A 17,648-nucleotide genomic window follows, 5' to 3' on the forward strand; every position below is an offset into this window, starting at 1 on the left:
GTTGTCTATCCATAGGCAGTATGACTTCCAGCTCTAAGAGTTGTTTTATCACAGGAGCCAACTAGCTCCTAGCTACCTACGTAGCCAGCTACCCCAAGAGTATTAAATTAAGGAGTCAGCAAGTAGGATATGATTTGCCAGAGTATTCTCTATTACATTTACTAATTTATTGAAATTCACAAATTAGCAGGAATATGTGTGTGTGCTATATTGCCTGTTCTAAAGTAGGCTTAATAGAACATAAAGCCTACTGAAATTGAATAATTTTTAAGTTGCTTATGTTTTCAAACTTTAAAGTAAGAGATATTGATGCCATTGATTTAGTAAGGGTCTTATTTTACCTCTCATTGGACAATTTTTGTTGCCCTTACAGAACAGTTTTGATTTTAAAGTAAATATGTCATTTGTCCTGGGGTTTTTCTGTGCCATTTTTATTTCAGTTTAAAGATTGGCCCTTATAAGAAAACCATCCAATCTAGGGTGATTTAAATTTTTTGATAGTTATTTAAATAGTATTTTTCTAAGGATTTTGAAACACTGAAATGAGTTAGGTTTTTGTAATCTCCCATTATGTTGTAAAGTTTAGTAAAAATCAAGTTGAGCATTATTTTTAAGTGAATTTCTCAATATATGTTTTCACTGAAGTATTAACATAGCTAATAGGTTTGATTTTGTTGATATTGTATTATCTAAATAAATTACAGCAGAAATTAATTTTGGGTTGTTTTAAGCTTGTTGATGTATGTTAATTTGAGCATTGTGCAGCTTAATTATTTATAAGCAAAGGATGATGATTTTCCTTTTCTTTTTTAAGTAAGTATACAGTAATAAGAATCTGGAAAGAGGAACAGAAAGAAAGAAGCTATCGTGAGAGGTGAATTATAGAAAGTGACATTGTAAAATGACATCGGTAAAACATTAAAGGATTTTTAAGAGTGAATTGTAGCAAAAATTCATTTATCTAATTAAAATTCATAGTGACAGTTCTAAAACCACTCGAGTTCAGCAGTCTAATACCCATATTCTCTTAGCTACTATCGAGAGTAGAAAAGTTTGTTTTTTAATTGAGCGAACTCTGACATCTTTGGTAAAATATTTTGCTTTGTAAAAACATGATTTTTTTTTTCAAAACTTCATTACATGGTTATTATCAAAGCTGTTACACAACTTTTCTTCCTCAGAATACCATGTAATTTCCACTTTCAAGAGGAATCCTCTCGAACAGGCCTTCAGACGGCCCAATGTAAATCTAACCTCCAATCACCTTTTATATCATTACTGGATTGCTGTAAGCCATAAGGCCCCAGCATTCCTGTATGATATCTACCTCAGGATGACTGGAAGAAGCCCAAGGTAATGGTGACTAGCTCTGTCTTATCTGTTCCTCTGACTGTTAAACAACCCATGCTTACACTAAAATGCATATTCATTAACTCTGTATTTGTTTATGCTTATGATAAGGCTTAATGGCCTTTTGTGAATGAGAAGACTCTTGAAATTAAGACTTTGTCAGAAAAGCAAAGGTAGTGTTGTCACTTACTCTGATTTATTTTGAAGTTCGGATGATAAATTATTGTCGTGTGCTGAATTCTAGGTCTGACTTTAGGTATATTTTCTGAATAACAAATAACATTCAAAATGCTCTGACGCTTATTTTTCCTACAGGATATTATCTAAATCATTTCTTCAAGATGAATCCTTTAAACCAAGTGTTCAGGCGCCCCAATATTAAGTTGTATTCCAACAACTTATTGCTTCATTATTGGAAGGGTGTCAGACATACAGTACCTGCATTATTGCTCGATCTTGCACTCAGGTTGACAGGTCAGAAACCGTGGTAAGAAGAATAGCAGTAAATACACCTATGTATTGGTAAGGTGGTGGAAGCTTGCTGGAGAGACAAAGAAGTCCGCTAGCATGAGCTTTACCTTTAGAATTACTAACCTGATTAATCACAATCACAATCAGGATGCTAGGACATTTCTTAGAAATTGAGGATATTTGGGGAGGCTAATTGTGGATCTCATTCTTATTGGGGAGTTGATCCTCCAAAATCCCATATTAGAGGAAATGTCCAGCATCGAGGTTGTCATTGTTATTATAAGCTGAAATTGAGCCCCTCTCCCCCCCCCTTAAAAACTTAGAGGTGAGTCTATAGGGGATTGAGGGTAAAATGTTTGCTATGAGTGGATTGTGCAGTTATATGTGGAAAAACATAGAATGCTTCTAGAAAATTAATGGTCTGAAATATCTCAGCTGCCCATTCAGCTTATAATACAGTAAATTACATTTTTGACTAATTTTCCAGGTTGAGAATGTCATAGTTTAAAACAAAAGTTAACAAATGGGAATCTTTCCATTTTCTTATGGTTGTTATATAGCCTTTCATTCTTTTTTCTTTCTTATTGAAACGCCACAAACTTAAAGTCCTCCTACTGTCTTTACCAGAATTATAGTGCAATGTACCATAAATATATTTATTTTTTTTAACTACATTGGCATTACAGTGGAACCTTTGATTGGAGAGTTCAGGATTTGAGTATTAATGTATAAAGAAGATGCTGATTCCAGAACTTCCATCAACTGTTCAAAAAATAAAGTGAGTATCTGCAGTTATAGTGTATCAGGATCTGAGTTTCTTACAGGGATTTTCTGTGGATTCAGTTGTCCATTATGTTCCTAACCCAATGTGTTAAATACTGAAACACGTGAGAGGTGTCAAATTGAGCAACTTCAGTTTAGGTAAAGAAATACTTAATGGAAAAAAGATCCAAAGTTTATCAAAATTAGTTTCAAGTTTTTTTTGGAGTGATCTGCAAAATGGAGTATTATGATGGGCAGCATCTTCCATGCTAAAAGCAAATGTAAATTTGTGAGTGATGGCTTACATGCTTTCCTGATAATAATAAGGTTGTTACATATTAGAGCTGAAAAGTCAAAACTAGGTCAAAAAGGAAAAAGAGAATAAACAGTATCACAAAGCCTTATATAGAAAGGAGGGCTTAATAAACTTAATGAACAAATAGCCAAAGTTTATTGAATCATTTATAGTAGGTGTTGCTATATAACAAATTATCTCCAACTTAGTGGCTCTTAGAAAAGCGGAAGTTACTTTATTATTTTTTTTTTCAGTTTATTGTTTCTCTCAGGATCAGGACTTCAGGAGGGAATCAGCTAGGCGGTTTTGGCTTGGGGTCTTTGTTGTGATGGAGTTGAAAGGGGGGCATGCAGTGGAAACACCTTGTGTCGCTGTCTCTTCATGAAGTGTCAGGATCTCCTCCTATAGTCTCTTTTCAAGGCCTAGTGGTAGCCTTAGGGGAAATGAACTGCTTACCCAGTGACTGAAGGCTTCAAGGAGAGGTCTTAGAGCAGGCAAGTGGAAGCTGTGTGCATCTCCTGACCTATCCATAGAAACCATGCAGCACTACTGCCACCTCATTCTTTGAGTCACATGCAAGTCACACAAGTCCTCCAAAATTCAAGGAAAGGGAATGTAGAGAATGTTCAAGATCATGTAAAACTTGAGCAAGTTAGTTGAAAGGTATTGTTGAAGCCATTTTGGAAAGTGCAGTTGGCTCTAGTCAGCCTTCTGGCCACAACAGTTCTTACTCCTTCCCCATGGAAAATATACTTTCTCATTCCCCCAACCAGGACCTTTCTGGCATCTGCTTGAAGCCACCATTAGGTCAACTGAATCTGGCGCAATTATAGTTGAGGCTTTTTAGGAGTGGTTTTGCAAGTGTAGGCAACAAGAGCCAGAAAGGTTTTTTATTTAGGCAGTTTTATTAATGTTAATTACAAAGTCTTATCATTTATATTCTTTAATTTGTTCAGATATTTACTGAACAAGGTACTGGGCTTTATATCTTATATTGGGGCCTTAATATAATGCCTCCTTCTACATTAAAGTAATGTTAATTGTGTCATTCGTGGTGTCCACTTTATACATTTACATTCTGTGTGTCAGCTAGATAAAAATCCAACTTCCTCTGTTTCTTGACATAATGGTAAAAAGTGCCACTCAAACATGTGTCATAAGGAATCCTGGGTAACAGTCACTGGGGACTAGGATGTATGCTATTGTTACAAGTGGAGGCAGTGTAAATTATTCACTCTTACTCTTGGAGTGCAGTAGATAGCTCATCACTCTTAAAAATGACATTAGAAAAATGGTTCCATAGTCCAGTTATTTAGCCTCATTCTTTCTAGCTTATCTTCTGTGAATCTGATATTTTTTATCTTTCTGGTGTTAGTGGAGGACAGTTTTGGCCTCCATCAAGGAACATTTGAAAGTATTTGGGGATGTTTTTAGTTACTACAACTGGGGAAGGTTATGCTGCTAGCATCTAATGGATAGAGCCGGGGTGCTGAACATCTTACAAGTATAAGATAGCACCCACTCGCCCTGCCACCACAAAGAAGTATTTGGCTCAGAATGTCTGTAGTGTTGAGGTTGAGAATCCTCGGCCAGATCTTGCCCTACTCTAAAGGATTGTGATGATTTTTTTTGCAGGTTCCCATAATAAAGAATAAATACATACTCAGAACATACATGGTCATGTGGTCTCAGGGGGGTGCTCATAGGGCATTTGAACGAAAGAGTGATTATGCAAAATTTAAAGTTTTTTAAATCTCCATAATATTCAGTCTGGTACTTTTTATAGCTTGATAAATATTCTGTGAAGGTCACCTGGATGTGGCTTTTCAGATTTCCTTTTTCCCCTCCAATTTTTTATATTTTTGAATGCCTGAATCAGTGATTGGTTGCAGGGTAATTCTGTTACTTGAGTGAATCTGAAGATAAGATTCTGAAGATAGATGAGAATTGTCAGTGAAAAAGAAATTAGGAAGAGGAACTTGTTAAGATGTATGTTGGAAAATGATGTTAAGCGAATACATCTATGTTGTAATTCAAGTGTACTATACTGGTTGTAATAGAAGATACTGATTTAATACAGACCTGTTATATCTTTTTTGTTTTGTAATAGGAAGAAAATGGTCTAATCTCTTTTCTAAAAGGAGCATGTCTTGGTTCCCCCTGCCCCATGTGCTTTCTATGTATCTGAACTATTCCTGTCCAAATACAGCTTCAGTGCTCCGTAATTCTTCTCATGTTGACAGAAGTTTTTATTTTGAGATTATTTTCTTGCATGAACCACAGTTTTTCTTTGCATAGTCCATGTTGCCTCATTTTCTTGTAGTATTCTGGATTCAGGATTTCTTTCTAAACGTATTGAATGTGTCCTCAGAATTGTTGAGCTAATGTTACTGCTTTGACTTTTCCCCATTTCTGATGTTCTAATTTTCTCCCATTTTCCTCATTTCTAAAACCCCTGATTGGGGGACTTTCTAAACTGTGTAAATGCTTATCCTTATTGTGGAAATACATAAATAGAATTCTTTTAAACTATTTTTCCACAAATTATTTTTCTGTTTATCAGAGGCCAGGAATTTTGGGTGTGTGTTTTGTTTCAGAAAGTTCTTTCTTCCCTTTTCCTACTTATCATAGGTAATTTTTATATATAGATATTACTACTCTGGTTAGTGTTATGATATCAATGACTTACAGTGAGCCATGATATTATAAAATGATAGATTTAAAAATTAAGGCCCCTTGTCCTTTTTAAAAAAGAACAAATAACAAATACCAAACTTTCTTGGGATGGATGATGGGGTCTGGGGAGTTAATTGAATATCTTGAATATCTATCTCAGAAAGTTTCAAGCGGGAATCATTGATTGGGTCTGGGGAGTTAATTGAATATCTTGAATATCTATCTCAGAAAGTTTCAAGCGGGAGTCATTGATTTCACAGCACATTCAGACAACCAAGAGTGGTACCTTTCTGTGTTAAAGAGAAAATTACTTTAAAAGATATATGTGGAGAGAGTTGATTAAATGGCAAATATTTCTGTATACTTTGCCTCCATGATGCTAAAGAGTTGAGCATATAATGTAACACCATATGTTATGAATTCACAGGAAATCTTAGTAATTGTAGCTGAACTAAAATGTGACTGAAAAACAAAGAGCAAGGGAATACCAATTGAATCCATTTATTTGCTTTAGGATTATAGTAGAAAATTTGGCCTCAAAGTATTGTATTTCCTTTGAAAATTAATTTCATATATCAACAGAACTTTCCTTAGGCAGCATTAAATTCATTTGCTGCTGCTAAAAATTTTTTTCCATATTTTTTCCACAAAATGTTCTTTAAAGATACAGAAATATTCTTACTCTCTGGTAGTTTGGTATGCTTACTGAATTACGTATTATAATTTTACTGTTTCTATATCAGTATAGAAACTGGTACCCTGGTGGTAGTGAGATTTTTTCCTAATCTATGCAAATTATGAATCTGCCCATTTTTCTTACAATGCAGGATGATGAAAACAATAACTCGTCTTCATAAAGCTATGGTGTTTCTTGAATATTTCACAAGTAATTCTTGGGTTTGGAATACTGACAATGTCAATATGTTGATGAATCAACTAAACCCTGAAGATAAAAAGGCAAGTATTTTCTGTTCCATATTAGAAAATATGTAGTATACTAATTGGAGAACCATTAGCAACCTGAGAAATAATTGGATATTTTCCACAATCAGTATGCAACAAGAAAGACATTTGACCTATTTATAGTGTCTCATTAAAGCTTCAGTTGTAATTGGTGGCGGTAAAATAAAATTGCTCGATCTTAAAATTTATAGTGTTAGTATTCGCGAGTGGCAGAGGTGCTTCCAAAGTATGATTGAAATGTTGATTCTTTTTTGCCTTTTAGTCAAATTCATAGAAAACTTGGACTTTATGCATTTTTCCTTCACTTTGTTTTTCTTCAAATTTCAAGGAAAAAAGTCATCTCCAAAATTGTTTACTCATATATTCTTAAATTTCTTACCACTCCTTGTTTGTCCTCTGTTAGTTTGAGACTAAACTCTTCATGTGTGTGTTTTTTTGAGGTTACCTTAGATTTTTTAACATGCATACCTAACAAAGTCTAATTAAATTCTCTTGGCAGTCCTTTAGTTGTGCCTAAGCCATCCCACTGAATTTTTGATTTCAGGTAATTTCATTTTTAGGGGTTTGGTGTATCTTTCAAATCTTACATTTCTTAAATAATCTTTAGAATTTTTTTTTTAAAGATTTTATTTATTCATTTGATAGACAGAGATCACAAGCAGGCAGAGAGGCAGGCAGAGAGAGAGGAAGGGAAGCAGGCTCCCCGCCAAGCAGAGAGCCCGACGTGGGGCTCGATCCCAGGACCCTGGGATCATGACCTGAGCCGAAGGCAGAGGCTTCAACCCACTGAGCCACCCAGGCGCCCCACTTTAGAATTTTTTTGACACATGGTAGACATAATTGATTTAAATTCTATTTCTGATAATCCACACTCCTAAAAGCTGTGCAGCTTAGCATTAGCCACTTCATCTGCCCTTTAAGCTAGGTCTCACTCATGGCACCTTGTTTCTTGTTTCTTACTGTTTGACTATAAATTCACATTCTTTGAGGATTTCTGTGGGAATTTTTTGGAGCCTGTGTTGAAATTGCAGTTTACCAAAAAGGATTTGCCCTTGCTTCTGCCAGAAGCCTAGGGACTGTTCGTGTTAACTAGCCAGGTGACATTAACGGGTCCGGACCCCTTTGAAATATCTGATGAAGTTTTTAGCACAACTCAGGTGAATATGGGCCTTCAGTAGGCTGGTTCATGATTGCAGTTTCTCAAAGGAGATTTTGTTTTTTACCTTCCCAGTTGCAACTTCCTTTCTCGTTCTACTTCTTTCCTTAAAAATGTTAATGTTTTATTTAATATATCCAAAATAGTATCATGCAATTTATTTATTTATTTTTTAGATTTTATTTATTTATTTGACAGAGAGACATCGCAAGTAGGCAGAGAGGCAGGCAGAGAGAAGGGGAAGCAGGCTTCCTCGCTGAGCAGAGAGCCCGATGTGGGACTTGATCCCAGGACCCTGAGATCATGACCTGAACCGAAGGCAGCTGGTTAACCCACTGAGCCACCCAGGTGCCTGTATCATGTAATTTAAACAAAAACTTAAAAATTACTTAAAATTTAAAGAACTATTTAAAGGATATTATACTTTCAATTTTTTTATATTGAGCCTTTGAAACCCAGTGTGCATTTTACACTCTCCGGCACATCTCAGTTCAGACCACTTTTAGGTTCCCAGAGATGTGTGTGGCTTGTGGTGGCTACCATATTAGATAATGAAGATTTAGTCTCATTGTACTGGTTGTGCATGACAAAGGCATCAAGAGTGCAGTTTTTCTGTCCACATCTTTGTGTGGTGGGTTTACTTTTTTTTCCTGCCTTTGCTCTGAGGCTACAGCTTTGGGATTTTTATCTTTTTGCAGAAGTGTTCCATAAGACTCCTTAACTTATTGGGCCATAGGCTTTATAAGCCAGTCTTCCTCCTTGCTTACAGCCTTCAAAGCAGAAGGTGTAAGGTATCAGGGTCCTGCAGATAATCTCAGGTGAGAAGATTTGTGGCTTCTCCTGATCCTTATTTTCTCCCTTCACATCTTCCCTCCCCCCATCCCAGTGCACAACACATGCTGCCCAGTGGATTTTCAGAAACTGAGCACCCAGGTGAAGAAATAGAACATTATTATCCCCAGAAGATCCCCTCGTGGCCCCTCGCAATTACTTTCTCCCAAAAGTAACAACTATCTTGAATTCTAACACTAAATGGTAGTTATATGCATTGTTGGCTTTGGGCAAATGTTACCATACAGTATTTTTTCTTTGTTTGTGGCTATTAGGAATAATTTTTTGAACCATGTGCACATATTTGTTACAGGATATATTCTAGAAATAGAATAGTAGCTAAGTCAAAGCGTATTTGTATGCTCAATGTAGCTGATAATGCTAAACAGTTTTCCAAAGTAGTTGCACCAATTTACATTTTAAGTGGCAGTTTATGAGAGTTCCTGTTAATATATATCCTCTGAACAGTTGGCCTTTTCATCTTAGTTTTTAATTTTAGCCACTTTGGTGGGTGTATAGTGGTATCTTAACGTAATGTTAATATGCACTTCATATTACAGAAAAAGTTTTGTGTAGGAATGGCAAAAGTTATCAATAATCCTGCTGAAAATGGGCTAGAGATGAACAGTTCACAGCAAATAAATGCAAATGATTCTTAACCATTCAAAAATATACTCATCCTCACTCATAAAAATGGAAATATAAATTGAAACTAGACTGAGATATTTACTACTTAACAGTTTGCAAAAATGCAGGCCTTGCCAGCAATACTTCTGGAAAGGCTCTGGCCAGTGGGAGCTCTCATACGTTGTTGGTACAAAGGTATATCTTTCTCTCACCTTGTATTTTCAACTTTTCTGTATCTTTATCTTTTAGATATTTCTCTTATAAGCAGAATAGAGGTTTATTTTCAGTCTGACAATTTTGGACCCTTACTTGGAAAACTTAATCCATAATGTAATTTCTGATAATATTTGATTTAAATCTAACTCTTAGTGCTTTCTATTTGTCTTATTTTAAGTTCTTTCTTTTTTCTTTCTTTGAGGTTATTTTTTACAGTTTTCTATTTTCCCATCTGTATCAGTTACATAGAAGTATATTAGTTGTATTGGTGGATTACTCTAGAGATTACAGCAGCCTTCCTTACTTTATCAAGGACTAATATGATATTGGTACTACTGCCCTTTTATGGATAGTGCAGAGACCAATACGTATTTTAATTCTGCATGTGCGTTATAGGTCTCACAATCATTATTCTTACTGCAGTCTGTGCAGTAAGTATTCTCATAGATTTATCAGCATCATTGCTCTTCAGTCTTCTTCCATCTATAGACTTCAATCTGGAGTCATATGCATTCTGCATAAAGAATACCCTTTAGTGTACTTTCTCTGGTGTGAGTCATCTGCTGATGTCACATGGTCTCAGTTTTTATTCTTCTGGAAACATCTTTATTTGTCAAAGATACTTATACTGGTATAGAATTGTATGGTAACAGTTTTCTTCGAGCTCTGGAAGACATCCTCTCAGGCTTTTGCATTCCATTGCTTCTTTTGAGAAGTCACTGTCAGGTTTAATACTTGTGTCTTTGGAGATAATCCATAACACCTTTTTCTGCTGTCTTTGAAATTTTCATCTTTGATTTTCAGCAGTTGTTCTCATATGCTCAGATACATGTGTGTATGTGGTGTATGTGTGTTTTGAGTCTTTGGCTTATGTATCGTTGTTTTGGGGAAATTTCCGACTGTTGTCTTCTCGGATAGTACTTCTGTTCCACTCTTTTTTCACTTTTCCTGTGGGGATCCAATTACACATATGTAATGACTTCTCATAATATCTGAAGTCAAGTCTCCATTTTAGTGCAATGTACTTTTAATAGTTTATTTATGGTAGCTTTTTTTGGTCTACAACTTGATATTTTCAGATAAGTGATGGTAAATACTGAATAATCTGTTTATTAATCCAAAAAAAGTAATCTGATTCTGTATGGAGAAGCACTGAGTAGTACACAGCCCCTCTTATTCGGTCATGAAGTAGCATTTTTGTAAAGTTTCTTTTCTAGATTTGTTCATCCTTTTATTAAATGGATGTTACCTAAACTCCTAAGACAGTTTTCACAATGTACCTCTTTCTCTTGATGTCATCACTGTTCTATAGGAAAAGTAGTCTGAGTGGTATGCAGGGTGTTAAAGAAGAGTTACTGTAGATAAAAGAAACTGGAAATAAATATATTAATACATGTGTAAAGTGGTGAGTAAAACAGATTATTTGGACAATGGAATTTTACCTTTTTTTTTTTAATGGTACAGGTTTCTTTCTTCTTACACTTCATATACTTCTCTTTAAATGCTGACATGAGTTTTTAGATTATCTTCTGAAATGTTTCTGTGTTTAGTGGAAGGTATAAAATAGGGATAAGAATTTCTTTGTGAATAGCAGTAAGATTTTAAAAGTTAATATAAACATTTTGTAATCTTGTCATGGTCAATTAGCTTTTGAAAAAGTATGAATTTGGGACACCTGAATGGCTCAGTTGATTATGCTTCTGACCACTGATTTCAGCCCAGATCATGGATCTCATGCGTCCTGAGATCAAGCCTTGTGTCAGGGCTCTGTGCTCAGTGGGGAATCCACTTGGGTTCTCTCTCTGTCCCTCTCTATATGCCTCTCTCTAAAATAAATAAGTCTTTAAAAAAATTTTTTTTAAATGTGGATTTTTGACTAGTTATGAAAAAATTATTCAAGAAATTAACCAATAGGGGTTTTTTTTGTTTGTTTCTGTAGACCTTTAATATTGATGTACGGCAGTTACATTGGGCAGAATATATAGAGGAATTACTGCATGGGGAACTAAAAAATATGTACTAATGAAGAAATGTCTGGCCTCCTGCAGCTAGAAAAACATTTGAACAAGTAAGTTTTTTACATCAGCTTGATTTCAGCTTGTCTTTCTTATGAAACATTACAAAAAAATTTTTTTTGTAAGCTGGTATATTGAATGAAAGATACTGCTAGTGTAATATGTTGCATTTAGGAAAAGTGCTTACCTTTGGACTGAAACTATGGGAGTTTTAATTTAGCTCATGATTGTTGAAACTTACTGTCAATTTATACTGTTCCTAAGCACTAATTTCAGGTGAAATTTAGTTTTGAAAATTAGTATAATCTTTCCTTATATTGCTACTGAAGAAGTAAATATATTAGGAGAAAATAAAGATGTATTTTAAACTAGGGGTAATTTTAAAAAATAAGCTAGAGGTAATTTGTTTGAAGGGGTTTTCGTTTATTTGTTTTGGATTTTTTTTTTTTTTCCCTAGTCAAATACATCTTTGGAAGGGAAAGAGAGATAAAATAATACATCATTCAGAATAGATTTTTCTTTATTTATAAAACCAGAGTTGTAATTATTTCTTTAGTCTCATTATAAACATAATATATACTTATTGTTCTAAAACTTCAGACGACACAGGAAAAATCATTGCTGTCCCATAATTCAGAGATGCAGTTAATTTCAATAGTAACCTCTTTTCATTTGTAGTGTTTTTTGTAATACAATTTTTATAATAGTTTTTAAGACTTCAAATCATTCTTCCTTTACCTCCAACTTGTATGAGGCTCTGCAGGACAATTCGTTGCGTGGCTGAGGAAAGTGAAGCTTAGGAAAGTAGTGTTTGCCTAGGTCATTTGTGTTAGGTGGCAGAGGAAACTGGAATACTAATCTTTTGACTCTTAATTCAAAGGTCTTGTTTTTTATATCCATGTATATTATAGTCCTATCTTGGAATGCCTTGAAGTTAATGGAATTTATGTAGCATTGTTACATACCTGAATGTTTGTATTCTTTTCTAACACCATTAAAATTATAAAAAAGTGTTTTGAAACATGAGCACAGTAACATTAAGATTACTCTTTGAGAATGGGAAGTTTCTCCTCTGTAGTCTAGTGCCATGGTTCATTCATGGATGAGGATTTGTCCAGTTGGCTTTTGATCATGTGACTGTCACCTACCTATAACTAAAGAAGTTCACTTGTCTGACAACTTGGAAGTTGTTAAAGGTGTTTAAAATGTCTATTTTATCTAGAAGCTGATGTATATAATGAGCAAATCTTTTTAGATTAGATGGAAAGCTCCAGAAGTACAAGGGGCATATCTGTTTTACCTACAATATACTTAGTACTGGTCACATAGAAAGATGCCCAGATATACTTGTTGAATGAATAATTTGCATCCCAGATATACTGTTATAAAAAACCTTTGTGTTATTCATTGTTAATAGAGGTACTGCATTTGATGGACTACATGGTCAGGTCTGACTTTTGCTAACTTTCTAACTTAAGGGCTTCTAATTAATTTTTAAATAGGTTTCAGATTAATAATGGATTTGAAAACTGAGCATCGAGTAATCTGCCATCCAACAATATTTTATTCTAGAAAACATTGTCTGATATGTCTCTTGATTTGCTTTCCAGGTTGAGAAATATACGGTATGGTTTCAATACTATCCTTGTGATCCTGATTTGGCGCATTTTTATTGCAAGATCACAAATGGCAAGAAACATCTGGTACTTTGTGGTTAGTCTGTGTTACAAGTTTCTGTCATACTTCCGAGCGTCCAGCACTATGAGATACTGAAGACAAGAATTTAGCATTAGAACATCTATGCATATGGTGGTCTGAATGCACAAAATGTAAAATGTACTTAAGTCATCTCACCTTTTGTCAAGACATTAAACCATCTTAGATCAGAGTGTGGAGTAAAGTATGGTACATTTTATGTAACATTTTAATGTTTATGCTTATAAAAATGTAGTGAACACACTGTGGTCATGCCAGCTCAAATCTACAATAGCCACCAAAACCATGACTTTAACATTTTGATCCCTGGGGACAAGGGGTAGGGTGAGGGTAGGAGTGGGGAAATAGGAACACTGACCAGTATAACTGTGCAATTCTGGAACATATTAATTAAAATATGCCTTAACATTTAGTGACTTTCTAACTCAAATATATAGTGCAGTGGAAAGCATTTATTTGGACAGGAATACTTAGGTAAGTTGGTAGATATTTCATTCTTCAGTGTTTGATTTTTTTCTTCAGTTGAAATAGGTTTTAGTTTTGTTAAAACTGTAGCCAAAACTATTTTCGCATTATTCTGTAAGTTATTGAGTGGTCTCCAATATGAAAGACATGTTCTCACTTTCCTTTTTCTGATTAGTGGTCTGATGCATATCATTTTTGTATAAGCAATCAGTTGCTTCCATAATCAGAAGGCTATAATTATTTTAAAGACCCTATTGGATCTAAACAGGTTTGAGAATCCGTATCAATATATGCTATGTATTTTTTGAAGGAAAATGAGAATGGATTCATTAAGACTATTACTATCAAAAAGAATAGGAATACATTTTTCTTGTCCGTATTATGACCAAATAAAAATTAGTCCTATAAGGTTTTGTTCATGTTTTGAAGTTGGAGGATTTCTCAAGACTTTGGCAAAGTGCGGTGCATGTGGGGAGGGATTCATCATATTTGTGCTCTCTTCCCCTTAGACATTTTATTAACAGGACTTTTAAAAGGCTAAGTACAGTCTTTCCAATGAAAACTGAAAGTGCTTTATTATGGAAGAATGTATTTGCAGGTAGTCATAATATTAAGAGAATGTTCTCACATGTGTGTAAACACATACTAAACTTTTGACCTTGAGAGCGGAATTCCTTCAAGAAAAATAGTGCATAAAATAACGTGTATAAAATTAAATAAAGGACTTTATTTACATACCACATAAAGTAGCAAACTGTTGAATGAGTTTCAAGATACCATTTATTTTTTCTGCATGTAGTTTTAGCTTTAGAAAGAAATGCATTATAGAAACAAGTAATAGCAAGAAAATTAATGTATATTTTAATGATAATTATTCCCTTTAAAGCTTAATAGTAGTTAACTCTCCTTACTGTTTTAACAGACTGATCAGCATAACTGTTTCTAATTTAGCTGATCAAGTTTGTACTATATTTAAATCATCAACAGTATATCTTAAATGTGTTTAATGAGGTCAGTTCACAATACAAAAAGTTACATAGAACTTTACACCTTAATTTTCTCTGTCAATTTAAATGCAATGTGTAAGAAGTTTATTTTGTTATTGTGAAAAAAACTAAATGTAAAGGAAACCACCTTCTTCCATGCAGGTGGGTAATCTTGAAAAGGAAAAATGCTTCCATGTTGAAGCCAGATTTTCTGTAGTAAAACTTATAAACATTATTTTAAAAGAAATATGTATATAAATATATAAATATTCTTTGAAATGATACTAAGTCTCTGGTCCAGGACCATACCTTGCGTAAGGTGTGAGAGACCATGACAGTGTCTGAAAATGGAGTAAATGATGATGCCTTTAATTTAAAGTGGCCCACTAATTAACTCTAGATGCTCTATACATTGAGTACTCCATCACTCCAAATACATTTCCATAATATGTTGAAAACATGCTAATAACGTTTGTATGATGTGAATACTTCTGCCAATACACTTAGAATCAGATGGATTGTCTTTGTATCTTGCAGAAGAATCAGGTACAATTTTGACAGGCATGTGACGTACAGACGGCGGGGGTATGTCTTCTGACCTATGTCATTGTTCTTGTAATCCAACATAAAGAAATGCTAGCTGGGACAGGTGCTGAGGCCACTGCATTAATGTTGTGTGTTTGTTTAGAATTCCATTGTCAGAAGAAACTAATGAATAAATTAATAAATTAATATGACATTTTAGAACTTAGTTCTAAAATTAGTATGAAGAGTATATAGGTTGTTAATCCCTACCAACTAGACTTTAAGCTTAACTCAAAGATTTTGGAAATCATTTTTGTTTGTGTCATTTGCTAGACATGGTTTTTAGTTACATTTGATTATATTTTCTACATGAACTCAATTTTTAACACAATAACCTAATTAAATTTAATATTTAATTCATTTGATAAAGCTTTATTGTAAAACATTTGGTGTTTTCCCCACTATTCACTCTTGAGTCTCTGCATTTGTCAATTGTGGCATCATTTGTGGCTATATTGCAGTTTGACTTGGCAACATTAATATATTTTAAAATTCAACAAAGCAGCATGGCAATACGTTCTTTGACTTAAGAATGGTATAAACATGGTATAAAAATGGTAATAAAGCTTGGAAGCAGGGAGGAAAAAAATCTTATTTCTCCCCTTTTTGTGTGTGTGTCTGTAGGAGCTGGTTCAGGGTTTTTTGCTTTTTGTTGTAAATGTAAATTGGTAATCTTTTATAAGAAGTAAATAGAAGCATTATTGGGTGCCTTGTTTGTAAACCAAAAAGTAATAAATGAATCCCTATATTTCCATTATAGTATTTATTGTATTTTTACAATAATTATCCTGAAAACTATACTGAAAATATTACCTGTCAGATAATTTGGTTAGAATTACAGGAAGCAGGCCTCACACATACTACTTACCTTTTTTTAGGTACTCTCATTATCTCTTGTATTCTAATGTTACTTAGTTGAGTCTCTTAGAAGCATTTTAGGGGAAGCAGACAGGATGAATACCTTTCATTAAAGTATTATTTTTATGTATTGTCTGGAATGAGGTGGTTTTTCTGTTTTCTGAAAACAGTACCAGGAGACTGCCAGGATCTTATTTAGGTGCCAGCTACTGTCCTCCACGTTGAATGATACCATTTTAATTTATAGGTACATTTGTAGCAGTTTATCTATTGAGTAAGGATAGGGGAATCACTCATTAGTAATAAAGATTAACTATAAAAAAGAAGGTATTGGGCTCGTTCAGGTGAGTGTAAATGGCCTTCCAAGAATGCTTTCCAGGTTGCTTCTAAGCCCTAACTTGAAACAATTAGCACTAATTTGCTATACTTTGAGAAAAACTCTCTGAAATTTTGCATGAGAAACTAGAGACTGGAAGGTATGCTGCATAACTTGATATAGAAGTAAGTTAATTAAACTTATAGTCTCTGTGATAAAAGAAATAAAACTATTTTCTTATTGAATTAATGTTTTTATCTTGAAGCATTTTCTAGTCATAGAATGAATTTATCTTTCTTTTTTTCTTTTGGTGGTACGCTCTTCCATTTCTGTTACTCTTAAAATTCCTAAGCTAATTGTCTTTGTCAATTGAGCATAGTTGTGCATAATTGTGAAATAATTTCTTTGATTTTTCTTTATTAAAGAAAAGTTTGAGTAACATTAAGTTTGACGTGCTCCTTTTGCAAGTTGATGGCTCTAAAATACATTTATGTAGAAAAACTTAAAGTGATAAGTGTGAGTTCAGTATCTTTACTGTGGGCCTGAACTCAGGGGAATAAGGCTATACCTGTCTTTTTCTTTTTCTTCTTTTTTTGGTAGGGGGGGCAGTCACAAATCATAGACACTAACTATGATTTTATACAAGAAGAGAGGCAGTGGAGTGGAGATTTTTCTGGTTATTCTCTTTGAAATGTTTACCTTAATATTCTCAACTAGACATAACTTCATTTTCATGCTCCAGTTTAATGGAGTTGAATTAGGCACAGAATTCCATTATTTTCTGCTGGTTGTACAGAAAACCTAATACACTCTCGCTCTCTGTCTCTCATGCATGAATCTAATGGAGAACCTTTGAGATTCTCAAGGAATAACTAGAAAGGAATAACTAGGAAGTATTAGGTTGAGCTATATAAAAATGCTAATATTTGATCGTCTTAGACCTGTAAGGTCTAAAACTTTAATGGGACTCATTCTAGTATTAGAGCTCCTTTTTTTTTTTTTTTTTAAACAAACATCTGAACCTAAATAAATAGTTGAATGTGGTCCTATTTAAAATAATCATCCTAGGAGATTGTATATTTCATCAGTAGTCAAGTTTTTAACATTAAATACCTTTCTGCTTTGTGTTGTATCTTTCACAGGTTCTTGTCATTTCTCCCAACTTGAGTCTTGATTCTTTAAAGGAAAACCAGCCTTGCACCTTCCGTGTTGTAGAAATAACACCAGTGAACGTTTGTTGAGCACTTGCTGTGTCAGGAAATACTCATATATGCGCTCATTTATGCCTTTCAGCAATGCTTTGAGGAGGGTTTCCTCTATCACCTTTTATAGGGTTTTATAGGTGAAAAAAGCATTTGAT

The 17,648-nt window shown here is 34.1% G+C and overlaps 1 protein-coding gene across 4 annotated transcripts in view; it reads left to right on the plus strand.

The window, feature by feature from the left end:
* FAR1 (fatty acyl-CoA reductase 1) overlaps positions 1 to 16,733 on the plus strand; it is a 66,575-nt gene extending 49,842 nt beyond the window's left edge. Inside the window, exons 9-12 of one of the 4 annotated variants that reach the window (XM_032356389.1) lie at positions 1,182 to 1,353; positions 6,382 to 6,511; positions 11,287 to 11,415; positions 12,973 to 16,733. In XM_032356389.1, coding sequence (XP_032212280.1) covers positions 1,182 to 1,353; positions 6,382 to 6,511; positions 11,287 to 11,370 — 386 coding nt within the window. In that variant the 3' untranslated portion in view covers positions 11,371 to 11,415; positions 12,973 to 16,733. Of the gene's footprint in view, positions 1 to 1,181; positions 1,354 to 1,665; positions 4,409 to 6,381; positions 6,512 to 11,286; positions 11,416 to 12,972 lie in introns of those variants that run through there. The other 3 variants (XR_004288956.1, XM_032356390.1, XM_032356391.1) reach the window with 3 other exon arrangements.
* Positions 16,734 to 17,648: the final 915 nt, after the last annotated feature.

This window comes from Mustela erminea, chromosome 9, assembly GCF_009829155.1.
Source record: "Mustela erminea isolate mMusErm1 chromosome 9, mMusErm1.Pri, whole genome shotgun sequence".
NCBI classification, from domain to species: domain Eukaryota; kingdom Metazoa; phylum Chordata; class Mammalia; order Carnivora; family Mustelidae; genus Mustela; species Mustela erminea.